Source organism: Melitaea cinxia, chromosome 20, assembly GCF_905220565.1.
Source record: "Melitaea cinxia chromosome 20, ilMelCinx1.1, whole genome shotgun sequence".
Taxonomy (NCBI): domain Eukaryota; kingdom Metazoa; phylum Arthropoda; class Insecta; order Lepidoptera; family Nymphalidae; genus Melitaea; species Melitaea cinxia.
Window position 1 is genome coordinate 6,532,782 of NC_059413.1, and position 25,898 is coordinate 6,558,679.

General features: G+C 36.4%; 1 protein-coding gene across 1 annotated transcript in view; it reads right to left on the minus strand.

The window, feature by feature from the left end:
- Nucleotides 1–1,916: 1,916 nt before the first annotated feature.
- LOC123663339 (phosphorylase b kinase gamma catalytic chain, skeletal muscle/heart isoform) overlaps nt 1,917–25,898 on the minus strand; it is a 30,034-nt gene continuing 6,052 nt past the window's right edge. Inside the window, exons 5-13 of the mRNA XM_045598028.1 lie at nt 18,055–18,206; nt 12,710–12,800; nt 12,366–12,395; nt 10,175–10,281; nt 9,690–9,787; nt 8,976–9,059; nt 4,837–4,998; nt 2,472–2,667; nt 1,917–2,352 (exon numbers count right to left, since the gene is read on the minus strand). Coding sequence (XP_045453984.1) covers nt 2,533–2,667; nt 4,837–4,998; nt 8,976–9,059; nt 9,690–9,787; nt 10,175–10,281; nt 12,366–12,395; nt 12,710–12,800; nt 18,055–18,206 — 859 coding nt within the window. The 3' untranslated portion in view covers nt 1,917–2,352; nt 2,472–2,532. The remainder of the gene's footprint in view (nt 2,353–2,471; nt 2,668–4,836; nt 4,999–8,975; nt 9,060–9,689; nt 9,788–10,174; nt 10,282–12,365; nt 12,396–12,709; nt 12,801–18,054; nt 18,207–25,898) is intronic.

The window sequence follows — 25,898 nt, forward strand, 5'->3', positions numbered from 1 at the left end:
GTACTAAATATGAAAACATTATTAATACTTTTCATTAAAAAATGTTTATGATATACACAACGCGTCACATGAATATTAGGGTTCAGAACCGGGAAATCCCAGTACCTAAAATACTGAGATTTTCCGTTTTTTTTGGTCAAATTTTAGTCTCGTTATTTGCAGAATTTTATTTAAATAGGGCAATTTATACTAAAGAAGCGAACTAGAGATGCAAACTGGGTATCCACGTGATGAAACCTATCCTGAAAAGAAGGCTGCTATGGTAACAACATAACGGTGGAACAATGTCAACGAGCTCTTCAAATATTTCCTATGGTAAAAACTCATGTAGAATCAACGTCTCTATGGGTAGATGAAAGAATACCTAATGGTCGTCGATGAAGCCGAGTAGATGGAGTTTATATTGGAGGTCTGATGCGAAGATGCAAACGAAATCCCACATAGGAACGCAACTGCGAAGAAGCCAATGTCTCAATGCAAAACATCGTCTGGCCCTGTTCTGTACCCTGAGCTTTTTGGCAGCCAGTTTGGCATTACTCTCTAAATGACTTCGGAATAGGACCTCATTCGTAATGCAAGCCTCAATATCTTAATATTCAGTTAGTTGTTCAAGAAATTCGGAACATCAATGAAAGGGAATTTGTCAGCGATAATCGCTCAAAACTTGATCCTTCAATCAAACTTGTGCCTTCTCTTCCACTTCCATCTGAGAGGTAATAGGCCTGCCAGTATAAAAGCCATCATCTGTACGATAATAAATAGTAAAACTCTAGCATTACAAATGTTACCTTTAATTGTCGTTTTAGAACCTCTTGCTTACTAATTTATGACTACTAAACACAAGAATAGATAATTCTTAATTTTTTAATTTTAATGCTGTGTGGTTACGGCATTAAAGAATATAGCCACCCCCTCTCTTCCCTTGGGTGTCTGAAGACGGGCAACAGCGTGCGACAAAGCCAGCCCTGCGATCACCAAACCGCCTGTCCATCGTGGTGACTATGGGCAAAACACATGAGTTCACGCCATTTTTGGCTCGAACTTATGGAGGCCTTTGTCCAGTAGTGGACTGCGATAGCCTGATGTGATGATGTGATGAATTCTTAATTTAATATATATTGAAATATCTTAAAATAACTATACTTAAATGTTACATTGTAGTACACTGTTGAAGAATAATACTTATTTAATATAATAAAACCTAAAAAGAACCGAAAGTACCGAAAGAACCTGGAAATCCCAGTTGCGTTAAAACCAAGTACTGAAAATCCACGTTCTGAAAAACAGAGACCGGTTCTGGAAACCCTAATGAATAGAACAACCATATTTTACTTTGCTATCTAAGACAAAATAAATATATTCGCTTCAGCCTGTATCTACTGAGTACAAAAAAAAACTAATATATATATATATATATAACAAAAAAATAAATATATAACAAGAGGAGTTTAACTATAAAAAATCGAATACATGAACACTCAGCGTGTCCTTGAGACAATTGTGGTAGATAACTAAAATATTTCGCGTTACTTGAATAAGACCAACTAATTTTCTCCCCCGCGCGCCCATAATTTTAAAACAAAAACAGTACTGTGGGTACGTATTGCATAAACTTTTCTTATATATGTTTATACTTGCGTTATATTTATTTTGTCTCATATCTAATGTCTTAGACAGACTCAAGTGACGCGGAATGTTTAATATACTTATAATTTTATTTCTAAGAAAAAAGTGACATATACCTACATGTATCTGTGCAAAATAGGAATCCGTGCCAGTTATAGAGAATACAGAAGGTAAAAATCCTACTTATATTTTTTTTCTTGAGTAAAATCACTGGGAACGTCTGTGTAATTTTCTCACCAGGTAATAAAAACCGTTATGTGGCAATTATGCATAAAATATGAATAGAACTATTCACAAGCTGTAGGTATTTATTAATTAATTAATTATTCTATATACATTGCCTTTACACTACATAGTTATATAAAAATAATTTAAATTCTCTAATTATTTAGTTACAATTTCAATAATACTAAAACACTATGTACTACTAACTTAAAATTAATGAGAAAAAAAACTACTTTGTAAACTTTGTTTAAATTGTTGTATAGTAACAATACAGACTTCTTATAATTTGAAATGGTACAATTTTCATTGATGTTATTCGTAATTACTTTTATGATAATTCTTTTTATCAATGTGACACGTGTTTTTTATTAATGGACGTATTATACATTTAAAATAGATGAATTACAAAGGCCAACAACTGTGACTAACCTACATCACACATGCTTATTCGCGTCTCGGATCTTCACTCATATCTTCTATAATACTGCTGCCCTGGTATTTCTGTTGAGAATAACGGTTTTTTTTATTATTATTTATTTATTAGATTTACCACAGAATAATTTTATTTATCTTTATTAAATTATTTTTTCAAATATAATTCTCAAAAAAAAAAAACTTACCAAATTACCAGGAGAACAGTTGCGGCAAGGAGATAGATAACCAAACACATCGATTTATTGGTTATCGACTGAGGTTGCTCACATAAAGACTCTTAAGCTCTGTTTTGGGCATATTCTCGAAGAGTGCGGCGCGATTCTGACCTTCTCCTTTCTTTACCCAATGTCCATAGACGCGAAAGGCACAACCGTCGATCACCTAATCGAGATAGCATTCGTGTAATAGAAGTGATTAGGTACACAAATTTGAGAAAGCTATGAAACCTTTTACTTAGAGCACATTAAATATTTTGACATAAGACTCTCTCAGCTAGGATTCAAGAGTTAAATTAAAATTAGTTATAAAATATTAATTTTAACAAACAAACAAGTCAATTGTCTGCTACAAAAGTCGAGTTGCTCGACACGCAATTACAGTTAGGTTAATATTAGAGAACGGTTACAGTTAAATTTGACAATCGAAAACTGTGGCTCAAACCACGGTGAATTAAGTTTTAATTACAAATTTATGGTAACCGTTGCCGATCGAATACAACCGGTACGTGGTTATTAAGTGAAACTCACATCACAACTAAATAATACTGTTGTCAAGCAGTGTTGTGTTCCGTGATGGTGAGGTGATCAGAGCTCCTGGGGGCAATGTGGGATAGGATCGGCAACGCGCTTGCGATGCTTTTGGTATTGCAGACGTCTATAAGCTACGGTAAACGCTTACCAGCAGTTGAGCCCTACGCTTGTTTGCCGACCTAGTTATATAAATTTTTCTTATTGTTAGTTAATTTTTGCATGAGTATTATTATTAATTTCGATTTGAGTCGTTGGCTATCGCTCCGACAGAGAATATTTACATTTTATCGATATGATACGATTCAGCCTGTAACAGCCAACTGCTGGGCATATACCTTTTTCTGCATCTAAGAGAGTGATTAGAGCTTAATCCACCACGGTGCTCCACAGCTAAACGTCCTCTTCGAGGCACGGTGGGTAGACCCAAGACAAAGACAAAGACAGACATCCAAACCGGTAAGAAATATTTGTAAATATACAAATAGTCATCCCGAGCGGGAATCGAACCCGTAAACCGCCGGTGTTTTAAGCGACTAGACACATAGACACGTTTACACACGTGACGTGAATAAAATGAAATATTTGCAAAATTTCATTTATTGAAATCAACAATTTCGTTACTAAGTAATCCTGTGCGTCACTAATAAAACTATTATAGCATTTGTTATGGCACCATTTTGATACTGACATAATTATCAGTTATCATCAATATTACTCGTAAGGCAAAATGTATTGATAAAGTAATGATTAAGTAATTAAAAATGTTTCAGCGGAAAAACCAAACAATTAATTTTATTGGCACACAGACATGTTTGACAAGTACTCGACAGTTGGTGTTTGTCACGTACACATTTGCTATATGTGAACAAGTGCTTTTAGGTTGTTAAAAAAAGACGAATCTTTTTATTTTTTTATAGGGATATGGCTAAGATCGTGAACGGGACAGAACTATTTGAACGTTGTGTACAATAGTGTCAATGAAGATATACTCAGTTATGAGAAATTACACGAATATTGCGCCGCGTTGGCGCAACGGTCACAGCCATGGATTGAATCTGTTGCGCTGGCGGTTGCGGGTTCGATCCCGCACATGACAAACATTTGTATTGGCCATACTGGTGTTTGCCGTGGTCTGGGTGTTTTGCAGTCTTTGTGGGTCTCCCAACCGTGCCTCGGAGAGCACGTTAAGCCATCGGTCCCGGCTGTTATCATGTACACCTGATAGCGATCGTTATTCATAGTAGGGAATATATCCGCTAACCTACATTGGAGCAGCGTGGTGGATTAAGCTCTGATCCTTCTCCTAGATGGGGAAAGAGACCTATGTCTAGTAGTGGGATATTATAGGCTCAGGTGTAACACGAATATTGAGCGCACGGCGACAGAGTGAGAGCTTTGAGCATCGTACTGGGGTGCGAACATAAAATAGCTACATAATAAATAAAAAGTCAAAATATTTAATACTCATTAAATGTCTAATATGAATCTATAATTTTACGACTCTCGACGAGGTCCAATTTCCGCTCGGGATAGATATTTGTATTTGTACAAATCTTTCTTTACACTTTCGAGTGTCTATGCATATGAGTTTCCCCACCGTGCCTCGGAGAGCACGTTAAGCCATCGGTCCCGGTCGTTAACATGATACAGCTGATAGCGATCGTCACCCATAGTAGGGAATATATCCGCTAAACTGCAGTAGAATAGCGTGGCGGATTAAGCCTTGATCCTTCTCCTAGATAGGGAGGGGGGACTACGGAAAGCGTCGAAAAAGGTCGAAGTAGAGTGGAGCGCTGCTCACCTTCCGGAGCGCGCGCATGGCGTAGGGGTCGGTGAGCGCGTCGGCGAGCGGCACGGCGCGCGCGGCCGTGTGCGGCAGGCGGCGCAGGCGCACGGCCGCGCGCACCGCCAGCAGCGCCAGCCGCAGCTTGCCGCGCGCGTTGAACCCGCTCGACTTCAGCGCCTGCGGGCCGCGCCGCGCGTTACATCGACCGAATCATTGCATACACATTGTTTACGTTCATCTGGAGGTCATCCTTGATTACAGTTTGTTTTTTTTTTTTTTTACCAAACGAATACTGTGTATGTCTCTCGCACATTCCCGACATTGAGAGTGAGATGGGTCATTGTTAGGGGGTGGGACCAACACCTTTGTTCCTGTTTTGAAATTGTAAAGGCCCGTTTATATTGAATACTTCTAAAATTTAATGCAGAGAATATTCAATTATTTTTATCTATAATTTCGTAAATAAATAACAAAAAAAAATATTGGATATAGTACATTCTATGTTGTTCATATAATTCTTGTAATCTTAATCTGATGAACTTTCTGCAGACACGTGAATAATGAACCGCTCTAACATTTTCTACATAATATTGTTGTCATCGTATTTCCGTTTCGATATAGGTTGACACGATTGACACATGACGACCATTTTTGGCTATCTAATTTAGCTACTCCTTATTACAAAAGAGCTCGAACTTCAATTTTATAACTTTTGTTATTTGCTGCCACATAGCCCTTTACTTGAGCCCAAACAAGTTCAACTAAGTTGAGATCAGTGATACGAATGCAAATATGACTTAGCCATCGCGTCTACGATAAATTTATCAAAGCGATCTTTGTTTTGTTTAACTAAATCAAAAATTTGCAACTTTAAAATTGATACGTCACAAGCAATATTTTTCGACTATCCAATATTGTCTTGTTTGAGAGATGAAATTGTAGATGCTTTGTCAAGTTTTCAAGAATGATGGGAATGCATTAAGTATCTAAAACAATAACTGCATTCTCATCCAATTTAGGTAAAACGTCTTGGAACCAATTTTCAAACACTATGGCGTCCATATCTTGGTGATAGTCACCGATTTTATTAGATTCAAAGTATTTCAATCCTCCTTATACTAATCCATTAATACTTCTGATATCATTATCATCATTACAGCCTATACAGTCCACTGCTGGACATAGGCCTCCACAAGTTTACGCCAAAAATAACGTGAAGTCATGTGTTTTGCCCATAGTCACCACGCTGGGCAGGCGGGTTGGTGACCGCAGTACTGGCTTTGTCGCACCGAAGACGCTGCTGCCCGTCTTCGGCCTGTGTATTTCTAAGCCAGCAGTTGGATGGTTATCCCGCCATCGGTCGGCTTCTTAAATTCCAAGGTGGTTGTGGAACCTTGTTATCCCTTAGTCGCCTCTTAGGACACCCACGGGAAGAGAGGGGGTGGCTAAATTCTTTAGTGCCGTAGCCACACAGCACACTTCTGATATGTATTATTATAATTCACTTGACCCCCCAAATTTTTAGTGCTTTTTACAGAATCTTTTATGATATTCAAGATTTTATCTAACGTAAGCGTTTCATTTTGAAAATAGTTTGCGGCCTACATTTCGAAGAGCGCTTTTCCTTGTGTGATCTATTACCATCAGAGTTTTCAAGTGATTTAAATAAATTGTATGTAATTTGTTTTTCTGTCGATTGCAAAGGGCGCTTAGTACGCTACAGGAAAGTAGGTAGTCGCTGAGTCAACTGAGTGTGCATGTAAGTAAAGCGTTTGGGTGGAACAGACTCTATGTTGATGACATGGACCAACAACGCAGACAACATTTTTGGTACTCGTTTGTTAAAAACAAAAAAACAGACCATAGTCACCTTCATTTTTACACCGTTTGAAACATTCGAATGGTAATTCTAAATTCGTTTTTATATGCCATCTTTTTTTATTAAATGTCTTTTCTGCAAAAAAAAAATGGAATCCATGCTCGGTAGACGCATATGAAAAATTTTGTTTCAAACAATTTAAATATGGAGATGACTATTTTTGAAAATGACCCCCTGAAATACGTACAAAAATTTATCATCTATCCTAAATTTTTGTTTTTGCGTGCCGCAACCGTTTTGGTTATAAATATTTTTATTCCTAAATTTCTATGTCAGAATCTACATAAGATAATCTAAATAATGATAAAACCACAAGACGCAGATTGTTTATTTATTTATATACATTAGAACCCAATTATAATCTCATAATATTTAAATAGTAGATGTTTTTTAAACCCATCAAACACAAATCCTTTAAGGAGTTAAAAATGTATATTCGATGTAATTTATAAAACTAATTTAAAACTCATCTGTAATAGTATGTGAACATTTTCAAAAGAACCTAAGCGAAAAATCTATAATACATAAAGACAGTAAGTTGCATAATGATATTTCATCACTTTATTTAACCGAGAACATGCAACGTAAAACATGCAACTAATACGACAAGCGTGATTAAACAAATAAACATAATATGAATGCTTTACTTAAAATATTAATGTGTTTACTTATACTCAGGGACCGGATGATTTATCATAACATAAATATAGTTTTTAACTCTTAATATATTTTTCTAACTTAGAAAACTGCTTTTCTTTGTTACTAATCGTTTAAACTTCAAAATATAAATTTAAATAATTTTGTTTGCAGGCAAACGAAGAAAAACCGACTTCAATTATATCGACAAGTAATAAAACGTAGGTAGACGAAAAAATAGTCAAGTAAATACGCACTATCAAAGATTACTCAAAATGTTGTAATCAGATCTCGATGAATTTACATGTGACCACATGATAAACATCTTATTAATAAATTAAAAATCATCAAAATCGGTACACACAGTAAAAAGTTATGCGGATTTTCGAGAGTTTCCCTCGATTTCTCGATCCCATCATTAGATCCTGGTTTCCTTATAATGGTACACTAGTAAACTATATCTCCTTTCTAACAAAAAAAAGAATTATCAAAATCGGTTCATAAGCGACGGAGTTATCCCCGAACATACATAAAAAAAAACAATATATATACGGTCTAATTGAGTAACCTCCTCCTTTTTTTGAAGTCGGTTAAAAAATGAACAGAAATTTCAAAAACTTAATTTATGATTTTGGTTAAGTTACTAAAGCAGATTATCAATGTTTAATTATTTTTTAATTTTATCATTCCTGTTAGGTATATGCTAAAATTGTAATCAGATAAAAATTAACTATTTTAATTTAGTAACAGTAGTTTTAAAATCATGACAGAAAGTCGTTTGAAAAACAGTAAATTATTGACACTTGACAACATAATTGAATCATCATGTAAAAAAAAAAATGTTAATTAACATTATTAAAACAATACGCGCTCGTAACGTTCCCTGTTTATAAATAAATTTATAATGTGTTTATAGGCAAAAGCACTAAGCGATTGATAAACCTGTGTTTAAATGAGTAAAAATGTATAAAATTTCATACATTTCCACTTATGTAGAAACAAATAAATCTATTTCTTAAGTTTTCTAGCTTTTGTAAAAGCTTATATCTATATTATCACAGAAAATGTGTTTCTAGTAGAGGTTATGTATGTTAAATGTGTAATTACAAGACACTACATCAAAATATATGTGAATTATAAAACCGTTAATTATGACTAATCGGATAAAAGCAAGGTTAATGAAATTAATTATTTAAATATTTATAAATAAACCTTTAGTATTAACGAAAAATACACAATAAAAGTTTTCTTTACCAATGTGAACGTAAATCTTATTTAAAATTACTTACGGTTCTTTAGACTACTTAAATTCTCAAAATTACACGGATTCTACTTTGGATATAAGTGTATTTAATTTTTTACTTCATTCAAAACTTGACATGAAGAATAATGTCTTTATTGTTTTTATTTAATTGGTACTAGTATGACAGTAACAACACTAAAACAAAAGTAACTATACTTATAGTTGTATGTGTATTTGCGTATGTGTATTTGTTATGCGCTTCATTGAACAAGGAAACTTTTTGTAGCTGTTAAATGCTTTGTTTTGTGTGTACATATTAGTGCACAGTAAAAATCTTAGATGCAAAATGGTTAGTAAAAATGAAAATTGTTAAAAAACAAAACCCTGAAACATTACCATTGCCAACTGGTCGATTCTTGACATTTTCCGGCTCGAACTGGAAAAGGATTTCTTCAGCGGTGTCATGTCTTGGTCCCATAGCTACCGGAACATTATTACAATGACATGCCATCAGATCGAGAAATCGAAATAAAAATAATAATCCATTGACACAAAAATGGTTTACTGTATATAGCATTAAAAGTCGATAGAATTTTTAAATTAAATATTTTTTAATGCAATATCACAAGCACTGCGGGAAAGTGATTAGAATTTACTTATGCGTTACCATTTTTTGCTAACAACTTTTAAATTCTCTGAAACGGTAAACGTATAAATAAATTCTTTAATTGCAAAATAAGCTCTACTTGGTGCAATTTCTACACTAAAGCTATTAGTGTAGATGGTATTGACAAGATATTCAAATTCCTAAATGAAATTACGTGTTATCAAAATAGACGAGGAAAATTAAATATACAAAAGCTGAGCTGCTAGTAGACACAAAAAGCTGATTGGTATGTGTAACATAGCATTTGCAGTGTCTTAAAAAAAAGAGAAAGCTAATTCTTAAATAATCGTACATTAAATTACTTTTTTTATAATTTCTAACACGAGTTTAAAAAGAAGAGACAAGCTTATATTTTTTCATTGATAAATTTTTTTTCACTAATGAGGCCTAATAGTATTTTGCGCAAAGTACCAGGTCGTAATAAAACACAAGGAGCTACTCACCACTGTATGGAAGAACCCATGAAGCAAAGCTTCTTCAATGTCGATTCTTTCATTTGGATCCACTACGAGTAATTTTCTTATCAGATCCTTTGGGTCCTCTGCAAAAATCGAATAATTATCTCATTATACCTTTCGTTTTAGTAGTGCAGAGAGTAAATCCGATTTATACAGCAATTGAAAAATAATGACTTTATTTTAGACTAGCCATGCCTACTGCGCTCCACGACGAAATACTTAGACGAGAAAATATCCTTTTGGATAATTCTAGAACTTCATTTATATCAATGTTTAATTGTAATCAATTTAAATTTTTGCGTGAACGAGATCTGCCCATTTAAAGTTTCTCAAAATTTCCTATTAATAATATTAGTAGTTATGTTGGATATTTAATATAGAGTTTATATTTTTGCGGTCACAAGCTGACTTCAACAATATATTTCATAATATAATTTAATAACTTGAACAACATGATTATCATAACCAACCAGAAATATCCGCCCACTCCGGACTGGTGAAGGAGTATTTCCCCTCCATAATGTTACGCAGCATCACCATCTGCTTCCGGTGCCAAAACGGTGGACAACCAACTAACCTGTTTGTATTATAATTAAAATTTTAGGAACGCACAGAAACAAAAGGATTATTCAAAGTAGAGCTATTGTTGTTGTTTATAGAGGAAAACACAAACTCATTGTTTCGGAGTATTAGCAGTCTAGCTGTGTGGCTAAGGCAGTTTAGAATAATAGCTCCCTCTCTTCCCGTGGAAGTTCGTCGTAAGAGGCGACTAAGGGATAACAAAGTTTCATTACCATAGTGAAACTGGTGAAGCCGACAGATGGTGGAATGACCATCCCACTGCTGGCTTTCAAATGCACAGACCAAAGCAGCGGCGTCTTCGGCGAAATAAAGCCAGCACTGCGGTCACCAATCCGCCCTGCGTGGTGACTACATGCAAAACTCATGAGTACGCGCCAAAAACTTCCCTTAGGATCTTAGTTCCCGGCAGCCCCACTATTCCCGGTTATTTTGGGGCCGGAATGTTCGGCGCGATCTTGTGGAGGCCTACGTTTAGCAGTGGACTGCAATAGACTGGTGTGTGTGTATGTGTGTACAACTGTCCGATAACTATGTTGTATAATGTAGTAGTTGACTAGCCCGTTGGCGCAGTTTGTAGAGACCCTGCTTTCTGCTCCGGGGTTGTGAGTTCGATTCCTACCCCGAGTCTGGGTGTAATATGGTATGGTATGTATTATTTATATGTATGTTTATCGAAAAAACAAATGTAGCTATATCAGTCTCAGTATATCAGTCTGTTACCTATAACAACAACAACACGCATTAACTTGCTTACTTTAGGAACAGACGACCATGTGCGTATTGTGTAGATATTTATTATTTAGTAACTTCAAATGTGTATTGAGAAGTAGTGGTTTCTGCAGTAAACTACAAGAAAAGCCGCTATGTCAAAGGTGTCTTCAACCTCTAGTAGATTCTATGTAACATGGAGGCTACTTAGAAGGTACTTTAGTATATTGGGTGCCCTGGTCACTACGGGAATTATGCTGTTATGGCCGTTGCCGTCAGTACATATCGTTCGATTTTCGCAGAATAAACAATGTCGGGTATAAATAAGGAATTTTAATAGTTACTGAGACAAGGCGATCTACGTAAGATTGCTGGTGTAGGCTAGATTGAGGATCCCGGAAAACCCTGGGACGAGATGGCGAATGCTAGCGCGATCCCATCTCGCCCCACCCAGGCGGACAGCTGCTCACACGTGGTGGTTTTTTAGTCAGTAGGAGACTGACATAAGGGCGCCAGAGGGTATCCATGACGGATTTTCCCCACGTAAAAAAAAAGATTCCGGAAAACCGGGATGTCTAGCGCAAACTTGAAGTGGCCTATGTCCAGTAATGGACTGCCATATGTTGAAGAGAGCGATCACGATCACGATTCAAACTGTAAAATCCCACTTCTGGCCATAGCCCTCTTCTTCATGTAGGAATAGGAGTTCAATCCATTACGCTGCTCCACTGTGGGGAGGCGGATATATACCTACTAGTAACGATCGCTATCAGTCGTATTTATGTATTAATACATGAAGCAAAAACTTTGTATCCCTTTTTACGATAATCGCGTGGTCGGAAGAGTATAAAATTTCGCACTTATACCTTATATAGAGGAGTGCAGAATGCTAATTTTTTTTTTATATCCATAAAATACATTAAATTAATTAAAAAAAAAAAAAATATTACACACAATATCATGTATTTGACACACGCGCATAGGTATACACACGCATATGTATATACTCATTTGTTTAATGTTCAAACTGATAAATTAATTATGGTCGAATTTCGACCACTAGGCGACCATTAGTATGATACTCGTAAAAACTGGAATCGACGGCTTAACGTGTTCTCTGAGGCACGGTGGGGAGGCCAACTAGGAGAGACCCCAGACAATAAATAAATAATTATATAAGAAATATTCAACCCGAGCGGGAATCGAACCTGCGACAACTGGTGTTTAGGTACCTACACAGGTTGCAGGTGTACAATATAGGAAATTATATTCCGCGACGAAATAATTTCTAGATCACAGCCGAGCGATATATCTCTGTATTGCGAGTACACATTGTAATAAGAACAATCAAATAAATAGAAAGACACTTACAATGTAAACATTATGACGCCGCACGCCCATCTGCAAGTAACAAAAGGACATAACTTAAGCAGATGTTTAAATATGAAGTTAAATCTACTGTTTATTGGGGAAGTAATCGGTTTTTAAGTTTTACATTGTTTCTTTGTTTATAATTAATATAATTGCATAATTATCTAGTAAACTAATTTAAATGAAATCGATACATGTCAATAAGAATCATAATTATACAGCCAAATTCAGTGGTAATAAGAATATTTCTATCGATTCGGTTGTTTTTTTATTTATTTTGTTTATGCATTAAAAATCGATAAATATATTTTTACAAAAAATAAATTAGTTATAAAATCTCTTACATGTCAACCTCCTTCCCGTATCCGGGCGCGTCTTCGAACATATTTGCCTTTAGAGTTTCCGGCGCCAAGTATCCCGGAGTACCACACAGTTCTGAAAAGTTTTAACGTATTGTTTTTAGTTTTACGATTAGTACTAAAACTATTTATCAGGACTAGTGTTTTAGACTGGGCAATATCACATATAGACGATAAACACCTTTATACACACGGTATTTACACCTTTATACAAGATAAATTAAATGCAATGAAAATATTTCGTTTTGTTTTCAGTGCAAAAAAGCCACCCAACCCGCCTGTCCAGCGTGGTGACTTGATTTTTGGCGCGAACTTGTGGAGGGCTATGTCCAGCAGTGAACTGCAATAGGCTGAACTGATGATGATGATATGATGATGATGGTGATAATATGATGATGATGATGATGATGATGATGATGATGATGATGATGATGATATGATGATGATGATGATATAATGATGATGATGATATAATGATGATGATGATGATATGATGATGATGATGTTGAAAATATTAATTAATATTTTGTCCTTGTTAACACAAATGTTTTATTGTAAAACAACTTTTTCGGATTTTCAGTCCTCCCGTGACCATATTTGCTGTATAGGATCCGAATCGACGGGCTTTTGAAAAACTTAATATCATCATCATCAGCTCCGCCTATTGCAGTCTACTGCTGGACATAGGCCTCCCCAACTTCGCACCAGACATCCCGGTTTTCCGCAATCCTCATCCAGCCTAAACCGGCAACCTTACGTAGATCGTCGGTCCAACGGGCCGGAGGACGTCCCACACTGCGTTTGCCAAGACGCGGTCTCCACTCCAGAACCCGTCTGCTCCAACGGCCATCAGTCCTGCGACATAGATGACCAGCCCACTGCCACTTCAACTTGCTAATTCTGTGGGTTATGTCGGTAACTTTCGTTCTCTCGCGGATAGTCTCATTTTTAATCCTATCTTTGAGAGAAACCCCAAGCATAGCCCGTTCCATTGCTCTTTGAGCGACTTTAAACTAGTGGACCAGTTCCTTCGTCAGTGTCCACGTCTTGGCTCTATATGTTAACACGGCAGGACGCATTGCTCGAAGACTTTTGTCTTCAAGCATTGCGGAATCTTCGAAGTGAAGACTCGACGAAGCCTGCCAAACGCTGCCCAGCCCAACCGAACATCCTATCGGCCTCCTTCTCGAAGTTGTTGCGGCCTAGTTGGCCATACTGGCCGAGGTAAATATAATCCTGAACAACTTCGAGAAGGGTACCATCGACCGATACCGGTCTCGGTATGACTTGGTTGTACCACCAAACATAACTTTGGTAAACATAACGTTTGTTTTGTCCAAGTTCATTCAGAGACCGACACGCTGGGAGGACTCGTTTGGGCCGGCCAGCATTTGGCCTAACTCATCCAACGTCTCCGCAAAGATGACAATATCGTCGGCGAAACGAAGGTGAGAGATGAATTCACCGTTGACGTTGATGCCTCGTTCCCCCCAATACAAGGTCATAAAGACATCCTCCAGCGCAGTGGTAAACAGTTTCGGTGATATTACATCTTACCCCACGCCGGAGGGAAATAGGTCTAGTTCTCTGGACATGAACGGTCATCGTCGCCATAACGTCGATATGACATCTATGCAGAGAGTCCAGGACAGCCCAGGTCTTGACAGAGTCGAAGGCTTTCTCGTAGTCCACAAATGCCATACACAGCGGTTGATTATATTCTTGTCTTTTGAATAATCTGCCGAACAGTATGGATGTGGTCTACGGTGCTGTAGCCATTTCGAAACCCAGCCTGCTCTGGTGGTTGGAATTCGTCGAGTCTTTTGGCGAGAGGATTCGTAACAACCCTCGAAAACAGCTTATAGACGTGGCTCAGAAGTGAGATCGGCCTGTAATTCTTCAACAGAGACTTATCGCCTCTCTTAAAGAACAGAACGGCCACACTCCTGGACCACGCCTCCGGAAAAAAATAATATATGTCAGCAATAGCACTGTCGTACGCAATTAGTAAGGAATTTATAAACAACAGATGCACATCGTTCGATATTCAACCACCCTCACTTATTATATCACTCGAGTTATTTTGACGTGTATAAAACGAACAGTGGAACCGCCGCTAAGGCAGTCTTGGCTCTGGCTTGGCACGATACACTTGTTGTATCCTGCTAGTAGCTTAACCTAGACTCATTCAATAATTAATTTGTGCAAACGAATTAATTGTTATCTATTACGATTAATTTGGCTAGGCAAAGCGTATAACTCGAGCAGTGAAGGTGAGCGTTGATACGTATCTCAAAGGAGATCTCCTTAAACCTACGCCTGGGTCGCAAGTCCTAGGCACTGCTCTGAGTTACTCCCTATGCCACACGATAGATTGGATCGGATCGCATTACAATTTTGTTATAATCATTTTAAGTACTACCTACATAGTATTGTAAAGAGTGCGAGTATAACCTACGCCCGTGCCTTGCAAATATAGAAAAGGAGCTTCCAATAAGTCGAAAGACTACATCAGAAGTGGGATAAGATCCACCCCCACTTTCAAAATTTAACTAATTCAGTTAGTTACATTGAACGAAGAAATGTTTCTCTTCGCTTCCGGTGTGGAAGCTATTTCAGAAAGTAGCTGAAGTTATAGGCCCACCTGACGATACATCTGTTTTTAGCTAGTGTGCAAGTTAGTTGCAATATTTGGTGGTGATTAGTGGGTACATCGATCATCGTTTTATTTTCTTTTATTAGTGGGTACATCGGTATTTTAATTTCTTTTCAGTCGTTCTGTTGTATTCTTAGCGGTTAGTAAGGTGGTTGAAGGGGCCTTGTACGCCCGGGCCATGGGTAGCTGGTTGAAGGGGCCTTGTACGCCCGGGCCACGCTACAGAGTAAGGGTGAAGGGGCCTAGCACGCCCGACCCACGGTTGGTAGCTGGTTGAAGGGGCCTTGTACGCCCGGGCCACGCTACAGAGTGAGGGTGAAGGGGCCTAGCACGCCCGACCCACGGTTGGTAGCTGGTTGAAGGGGCCTTGTACGCCCGGGCTACGCTGCAGAGTGAGGGTGAAGGGGCCTAGCACGCCCGACCCACGGTTGTTAGCTGGTTGAAGGGGCCTTGTACGCCCGGGCCACGCTACAGAGTGAGGGTGAAGGGGCCTAGCACGCCCGACCCACGGTTAGTAAGCTGGTTGAAGGGGCCACGTACGCCCGGGCCATGCTATGTTAGGAAGGGATGAAGGGGCCCAGTACGCCCGACCCGCTAGTGCATTACAGTCTCAGCGTTTTGGTCAGGAATAGCCGAACAGTTATTAATGTCACTCGTTACAGTTGAATAGGTCGGGAGGAGTAACGCCGAGTTGGCGGATGCACGACATGGACGCACGAGGTCGTGCGATTGTCAGGGTTGGCCGTGTCAGCAATAGCACTGTCGTACGCAATTAGTAAGGAATTTATAAACAACAGATGCACATCGTTCGATATTCAACTACCCTCACTTATTATATCACTCGAGTTATTCTGACGTGTATAAAACGAACAGTGGAACCGCCGCTAAGGCAGTCTTGGCTCTGGCTTGGCACGATACACTTGTTGTATCCTGCTAGTAGCTTAACCTAGACTCATTCAATAATTAATTTGTGCAAACGAATTAATTGTTATCTATTACGATTAATTTGGCTAGGCGAGGCGTATAACTCGAGCAGTGAAGGTGAGCGTTGATACGTATCTCAAAGGAGATCTCCTTAAACCTACACCTGGGTCGCAAGTCCTAGGCACTGCTCTGAGTTACTCCCTATGCCACACGATAGATTGGATCGAATCGCATTATAATTTTGTTATAATCATTTCAAGTACTACCTACATAGTATTGTAAAGAGTGCGAGTATAACCTACGCCCGTGCCTTGCAAATATAGAAAAGGAGCTTCCAATTAGTCGAAAGACTACATATAAATAAACTAATATAATATTAAAAAAAACTTAATATACCGCGATAAAATCCTAAAAAAAAAATTGTTTCATTATAATGAGTGAAATTCGCGTAAACATTAGAAAACAAATGTTTTCATTTAATTAATAGCACTGTAACACTACTAAGAAACTTAGCTTCGACTTTATGCGTGGGGGGTTTCTGTTTGGTCATATTAATATATTTATACAATTACAAATTAAAATGAAACATCGTGTGTGACATCATGTTGTAATACGAGATGTTTTATGATGTTTTACTATGCAACAGAGCATAACTGTCACTTTGTGGATTCTGAACTTATACAATAGCTGACAACTGACACAATGTCGTGAGGCTACAATATAACTTTTTTCAGTTTCGATGCATATGGTATATTCTTACAGTCATTCTAATAAAGTTTTTATTATTAAGGTACAGCGGCGCTATTACATTACATAACATTTAATACGTAACACTTTTTATAAGAGCACGCACGATATTCTATAAGTAACAATAAATAGCATACTATCATACAATTGTTAATATAGTATGTTTAAAAATAGTTTTAAGGTATACTATACTAGTATAGTATATAGGTATAGTCTATTTTTTAACAAACGGGTACCGAAAATTTTGACCACAGTCGATAAATATTGCTTGTGACGTATCAATGTTATTCATTGTCATTCGTATGTCATTTGGATACAGTTAGTTAAACAAAAAAAAAAGATCGCTTTGAAAAATTTTGGCTTAGACGAGATGACTAAGTCCATTGAGATCGTTTGGGCTGAAGCGAAAGGCTACGTGGCGGCAAATAACAAAAGTTATAAAATTAATGAAGTTCGAACTATGTATTTTATTACAAGGAGTAGCTAAAGTGGATTTCACTTACTAAGAAAAAAAACTGAAGAGATTGATTGTTATTTATGTATGAAAAAAAAATTAAATATAGATATAATTTCAATTTCTCTACAGTAAATATTAGAAGTATTCAATATAAACAGGCTTTTACAATTTCAAAACAAAACCAAAGACGTTGGCTTCACCCCTAACAATGACCCATCTCACTTTGTCAATATCGGAAATTTACGATCAGACACGCAGTACTCGTTAGTTTAAAAAAAAAATCTACTATTGTAAAGCTTCTATTGTAGAATACTAAAAATTATTTTGCTAGAGTATTTATAATATAATATTACTGTATAGTATTAAACATCACGCTACGATACATACACGCAGAAACATAAACGCATATGAAATGAAATCGTGTGTTTCATCAGTATGTTAATTAAAAAAACATATTTAGGTTTAATCAATGTTAATAACTTACAAAATAATTGTAATTAACAATTGTAATAAAAAAAAATCTAACTAACGGTAACGGTTACTTACCAAATAGCTTTTCTCCATCTTTGAGCACCCTAGCGAAGCCAAAGTCGGTTATTTTAACATTAAGTTGATCGTCGAGAAGAATGTTTTCTGGTTTCAGATCGCGATGAACAATGTTCTTACTGTGGATATATCGTACGCCCTCCAGAACCTGCCTGCAAAATTACATTCAAAAATAGTTTAAATAAAAATTTAGTGTGTGGATTGAACTCCTAGACCACTCGTTTTGAACCACCTTATTGTTTGTTTATTTTTTAAGATCAAACTCTTCTTATCTTGTACCAGGAATTCTTTTGAAAATACCAAAGATAAAAAAAGGGTATAGATATTTTGAAAAACGCCGTGAAAATGAGAATGTCTCCAGAAAAATTCTGAAATGGTATAATATGTTATTTGATAGTTAAGTGGACGCGTAGCAGGTTTATAGCCAGAATTATATGGTTTTGAAATAAAACTTCTTGCTAAAAGCTTGTGAGCGTTATGAAGTGTGATCGAGGCGAATGGAAGTTGAGAGGGAGATACAAGTTAGTGAAAACAGAAAGAGAGAGTTGCGTTTCGTATATAACTTTAGGGGCAACTAAAGAAGTTTTACTTCAGTCGTATGGTCTAAACCACACTAGTTGTTTTTTTTTTAAATACTAATTTTTCAATTGAGTTTATATTACACAAAGACTAATAGACTAATAGGCGTATCCATATTTAACATATGCAATATATTTACGAGTTAATACTAACTTGATAAATTCGAAAATATGTGATCTTGCTTCCAAACACGAGTTATTTGCTTGAAATCGATTTTTACTGATCCTCAGAGACATTTTATTAATAAACTTTATTTATATTTAAAAAAAAAAAATTATAAGGAACACGGTGTTTTAACAATGAAGTGTCGCGCTCAACTACCAGGAGTTCATAACACGACAAGAGAATCAACTTAACTACCCTGATCGTTCGTATAAAACAAACCGGACCGAAATGATACTTAAATCCTATTATGTGACTTTTGTTTATATGTACATACTAGCTATACGCGCAACTCCACGCGACTTTGTTTACATGGGAGATTCTATCTGGATACTCATTTTGTTTAATAGCATGATCCTGATCGAAATCAGGATTTGCGCGGGAATTCCGAGGAGTAAAAAATAGCCTATGTTGCTTTACAGCCTCCTCTATCCTTCAGAAGAAGTTCATTTAAAATCGGTTCAGCCGTTTCGGAGATTAGTCCAGACAAACGAGAGACAGACAAAAAATTTAAAATCGTTTGTTTAGTATCGTGTAAATAACTATAACACAACAACACAGTTGTTTTGAAATAACACAGACACACAACACACACTTCAATTTTATTTATATGTATGTATATAATATATCTAACGTAATATACGCAACTAGAGTTGATGACGTAAAATAAAAAGGTGAGGATTTTATCAAAAATATGTGGCAGGGTCAACATATGATCTGATTTAATAGCTTAAAAATAGGGTCAAATATAAATTTAATACACATTTTTTATTATGTAATCATGATTTTATAATACATACTTTATACATTTAAGCTTAGTGTCATATATAGCTAATTTATTATTTATTTTTATACAACTAGGTCGGTAAACAAGCGTACCTTTTTCTCTGTTAGGTAGCGAATAGAAATATATGTAGGACAAAGTGGAATTAGTTCGTTTTACCAAAATAGAAAAAAGATGTATTAGTAATTTTGTATTTTCTTATCGATCATATCGTATAGTTTCACTGTTAGCAATCGATACAATGAGCTGATAACAGGCGGAAAGTAAAAATTAAGAGAATTAAAAATCCAAACAATTTTTTAACCGACTTCCAAAAAAGGAGGAGGTTCTCAATTCGACTGTATTTTTTTTATGTATGTTACATCAGAACTTTTGACCGGGTGGACCGATTTCGACAATTTTTTTTTTTTTAATCGAAAGGTGGTGTGTGTCAATTGGTCCAATTTAAATTTATTTGAGATCTAACAACTACTTTTCGAGTTATATCTAATAATGCGTTTTTACTTGACGCTTTTTTCGTCGACCTACGTTGTATCATACCGCATAACTTCCTACTGCATGTACCGATTTTGATAATTCTTTTTTTGTTGGAAAGGAGATATCCCCCGTTTAGTACCATGATAAGAAAACCAGGATTTGATGATGTGATCCCAGAGAAATCGTGGGAAACTCTTGAAAATCCGCAATAACTTTTTACTGGGTGTACTGATTTTGATAATTCTTTTTTTGTTGGAAAGAAGATATCCCTAGTTTAGTACCGTGATAAGGAAACCAGGATCTGATGATGGGATCCCAGAGAAGTCGAGGGAACTTCTTGAAAATCCGCAATAACTTTTTAATGGGTGTACCGATTTTAATAATTTTTAATTTAATCGAAAGCTGATGTTTGTCATGTGGTCACATATAAATTTTATTGAGATCTGATAATTACTTTTTGAGTAATCGTTGATAACGCGTAGTTACTTGACTATATTTACGTCGATCTACGTTGTATTACTCGTCGATGTAATTGAAGTCAGTTTTTTTTTCGTTTGCGAGAAAACACAATTATATTCATCAACATCATTCTATATCATGCCATTTAAACTGCTTATCTACATAAGGTTTAAGACTTTAGGTCACCTGTCCTAAGACTGCCCTTACACACTACACATACTACACTACTTACAAATTGGTAAAAACAACGTCTGTTGACTAACTTTCTGCAAATAATATTTACGGTTTAAGCTTTAAGAGGAAAGGGTACCGGCTCTTTCTCCATACAAACGTAGTCGACTGTTTTCTCCCTGGATAATGACACTAGATCAAATATTTTTGTGTCATAGAACTCTTTGCTGCCATGACCATGCCCCTATGTTTTGATTTTTTTCATATTCTTATTATCATAGGAATTAGGAGACTTCAAAAACTCGAAATCTTGCATAATTTTTTGTACATTTTCAGACACTCATTTAAAAAAATATATGCATATTTTCAAAAAAATGAGAACATAGGGGCATAGCCGAAGTCTTCTTTTATTTTCTAAAAAAAAAATTAAAAAAAAATTGTCATGTTTTGAGGAGAAAACAGTCGACTACGAAACACTGTTTTGGTCAAAAATTATCTACCTAAAACGGTCTGAGCTGCAGTTGTCCCTTTCTTGCTTTTTGGGGGATAGGTCTGGGGGAGGGAAGGGTCAAAGCAATACGTATATACGCCAGCGAAGTGATGCCTCATAGTCGATAATTATATCGATACACTAGTGATGTAATTTTTAGTCGATATTTTCTAAAATTCGTATTAACAAAATTAAATAATTTCTCTTTTCATAACTACAATAAAACCGTATTTGTATATGCGGTTTTTATTGTAACACTGTGTAAACCTGGGCTAACGAAGGGTTTCGCTAACAAATAACAATGATAATTATGGTAAAAACCTGTGTTGTTTGTTTTTGGTATCAAATTAGAGGGCTCAATACAAGGATTTGAAAAAAGTATATTATGATTATTATTACCGTAATACTAATAAAAAATAGAATAAGAAAGTTTAAAAAATTAGGACTCTGCTCTTTCCCATGCCTATGCCAAGCAAGCTGCGAGCCGCGCTTCTTCCTCGCCTGCTAGGCGAAAAACAACTTCGGGGTTTACTCTTTCCAATATATTTTTTTATCAATTTCGGAATACTCTGTAAAAAGTTCATTCATTCATTACAGCCTATACAGTCCACTGTTGGACATAGGTTCAAGTTCACGCCAAAAACAACGTGAACCCATGTGTTTTGCCCATAGTCACCACGCTGGGCAGGCGGGTTGGTGACCGCAGGACTGGCTTTGTCGCACCGAAGACGCTGCTGCCCGTCTTCGGCCTGTGTATTTCAAAGCCAGCAGTTGGATGGTTATCCCGCCACCGGTCGGCTTTTTAAGTTCCAAGGTGGTAGTGGAACTGTGTTATCCCTTAGTCGCCTCTTACGACACCCACGGGAAGAGAGGGGGTGGCTGAATTCTTTAGTACCGTAGCCACACAGTACACTGTAAAAAGTTATGCATGGTCAAACATAAATAAATATAGGTACGTAGCGACTTTAGAACCTTCTCTGTTTTTTTCATCGGTAAAAAATTGCTTAGTTGTTTTCTTGACATTACTGAGGAGCAGATTATTAAATTAGGTCGAATCTATGTACCTATGCGATTCGTATTTGGACTTCGCAAATAGAATCATATTTCTGAATTGCGTAAAAAACTCAAGTGGCACCACTGGCGTAGCATTCCTTGGAACCCCGGGAACCTTGGGGCCCTGTATCAAAATTAGTGGGGGGGGGGGGGGGCAGGCAAATGATGGGTAAAGATTTCTCACAAAAAAATTCTTGCATTGAATTAAAATAAATATTTATTGATTATAAGTTATTACTTCCTCCTAGAATAGACAATAGTGAGTGTAGTCTGCTGTAGCTGTTCCTGTTCCATCGAAATCCTTAGTTAATTTTTTATCAGTTTTAGTTTTGAAAAACATCAAGTTAATACCTCCGGAAAACTGGATGCAAGGTTATTGAATTTTATCAGTAATAATTCCATGAGTTCTTTAATGGAATGAATGTTTTGAATTTCGGATTTTAAGCTAATTTAAAGAGCTTGTAGTTCCAAGCTGGAGAGTTATTAGCCTTGACCTGCAGCAATAGATGCGGGGGATCGTTCGCTTCAGCCTGTGAGGCCAATACTATTAGTGAATTCCTATGAATCTTCCGCATCTATAAGGGGGATTCACAGGCGCATAACCTGAAGAAGAGATTCAACGCTGCCTCCAAGTCTTACAGGTAGTAAATCGCTAGGGCAAAGTTCAAACACAGCAGAATTGGCGAGAGACTATTGGGCTTTCCAAATGGAACCCGTGCCTTTTGTTTCTTACAAAAGCTGCCGAAGGTAACGTTTTTTAGTCTACACTTCCATCATTGCGCGAACCTGAAGGTTCTCTGGCACATTATGCGAAAAAGTAAGCGAAAATTCTTTGCACTCTTTTTGCGTCGAATTCAACTCTTGACGATGAGGGAAAAGCACCATCGAGCATTCCACGGTGCGAGCACGCGATGCGTAATGTGCACTATGAGCAGTGTCGTTTGTCGTGTTCTGCATTCTTTCGATGCCAAGAAGTCTAGTGGTGCTAATAGTATCCACCAGTGGTTTGCAACCAATGTGTGAGCTTCGTGTGCATTCTTTCCGCGTACATTCAAAGTGTGGAATGACCTTACTAAAATTTGGGGGTTTTCAAGCGTCTAGTGTCTACATCTTTTCTCTAAAGGCCATGGGCGACGGTAGCCATTATAAATCAGATGGCTTCGCCTGCTTGTGTGCCCCATTCTTATATAAAAAAAGATTAATTCATTGTTCATAATGATTAACTGAATCCCGAAATAAACGATACAGAATGTTATCCACAATTGGGCGCACGCTTGACTTGGATAAAAGGGGATTGCTTTTCAGACTTCAGTCATTTCTGAAGTGAAAACTCTATAGGTATGTATGCCATTTTTTTATTCTTTTTTCCAGGAAGCACAAGATTAAGTGACATTGTGGATAATATTTTACTAATTTTTGCTTACACACCTTACTTGTTATAATACCCTGTAAATAGGGGGCCCTGTATCATTGATACGGCTGATACGGCAGTAGTTACGCCCTGAGTGGCACCCAATTCCCTACTGCGGGAATACGTATATTCTCAACTTACTTTACTCTATTCTTTTTAACCCTGTTGTACCTGCTTATCTAAAACGACGATTTAAATTTCTTAGTGATTCCAATGAACGCAGTCTTCGTTCTGAGGAAAGCTTACTTCTTGAATTTCCCTCTCACTCCTCTTTCTTTTATACTAAATCTTTCACTGTTCAAGCTTGTCGACTTAGGAATTCTATAGACGTGTAAAATCGGTTTCTATTTTTAACCGACTTCCAAAAAAGGAGAAAGCTCTCAATTTAACTGTATTTTTTATGTATGTTACTTCAGAACTTTTGACTGAGTGGACCGATTTCAACAATTTTTTTTTTAATCGAAAGGTGGTGTGTGTCATTTGGTCTCACTTAAGTTTATTTGAGATCTAACAACAACTTTTCGAGTTATATAAATAATACGTTTTTACTTGACTATTTTCGTCTACCTACGTTGTATTATACCGCGTAACTTTTTACTGGGTGTAACGATTTTGATGATTTTTAATTTAATCGTAAGCTGATGTTTATCGTGTAGTCATATTTAAATTTTACCGAGATCTGATAAGAACTTTTTGAGTAATCTTTAATAACGCGTATTTACTTGACTATATTTTCGTCTACCTTTGTTGTATTACATGTCGATGTAATTGAAGTCGGCTTTTTTTCCTTTGCGTACAAGTCGAACTCGGTCCACCCAGTCAAAAGTTCTGAAGTAAAATATATACAAAAAAAAGAAAAATACAGTCGAATTAAGAACCTCCTCCTTTTTTGGAAGTCGGTTAAAAATCAATTTGATACGTATTATTATTTTCTGTTGGTGTACAATAAAGTGTATTGTTATGTTATGTCATGTTAATCAACCACTCTTTAAAAAAATTGAATAGATTACGTAATTTGCCTAACTAAAAAAACATAATTAAAATAATAATTGAAAAAGCCGCCTTCATGATTTTTGTGAGTGTACAGTACATAATGTGTGAAATTGTTGTGATTTATTTAGGTACTAAGACAAACGTTTTATACTATGTATGTACTACATTACATAATATATATATTATTCTTACACTTATACTATATACTACATGTATACACTATAATTATGTATGTATCTCAATACCCATTCTTACACACACCTCAACCATGTAATTACATACCTAATTCATAAATAAAGTACCTAAGTATTTCGATAATTACCCACAAAAATATAGTAATGTATCAAGTCACAAAGAGTATCCAAGTCAAAATAATAAAACATAATAATAAGTAGTTTACGAAATCCAATAATAGTAAAGCCGAATCACAGCAATACGATGCAGAACAAATTCAATAAAACAAGCCAAATTCAGAAAAATAGCACTATGCGCTATATGTACTCGTAGTCAATAAGAAACGAAAGATGCGAATACTCAAATATCGTCAACAATTAATAGCTGAATAGCCGGCGCACGCACACTAAGAACGCGACAGTCACACGTAGAAAAAACGGAGCGGAGATGGTGCGGGGCGCGGTAGCGGCATGCAGCGCGACAGAAACATTTTATTCAAATACCTATTTTTGAAAAGTCTCTTCGGTACCCTTTCCTCTTAATAGGCACATGTTTAAATAAAACTTTGATAAAAAAATGCACAAGGGCTAACTTTTATTTTTGAATATACACATACATATATTTTTGTATACACACATACACATATTTTTGAATATACACATACATATTCTAGCAATTTTTTAATACATGTATTGCAATGTAACGGTTACCGAGTTTAGCTCTAAATCTTTCTGAACAATATAGTCAACATTTTCACAGCCTTGCAGTACTAACTGTTATTTTTAATCTATATTAATATTATAGAGGTAAAGTTTCTAACTTTGTTTGTTTATTTGTTCCGATCATAAAAATTCTTTCACTGACAGAAAGCTACATTATTCAGGAGTGATTATAGGCTGTGTTTTATTGTGTATGATCAATGTATGAATCAAGTCGGAGAATAGCGGGCAAGATGACTGTAATGCTTTGCTGACGCGTGCTGGCTAAATGGTTCGATATAGACGAACACAATATGCGCTTTGAAAGCAATATTTGATATTTGAATAATTACAAAGGTTTTTTTTTAAAGAAAGAGAAATTTTATGTAAATA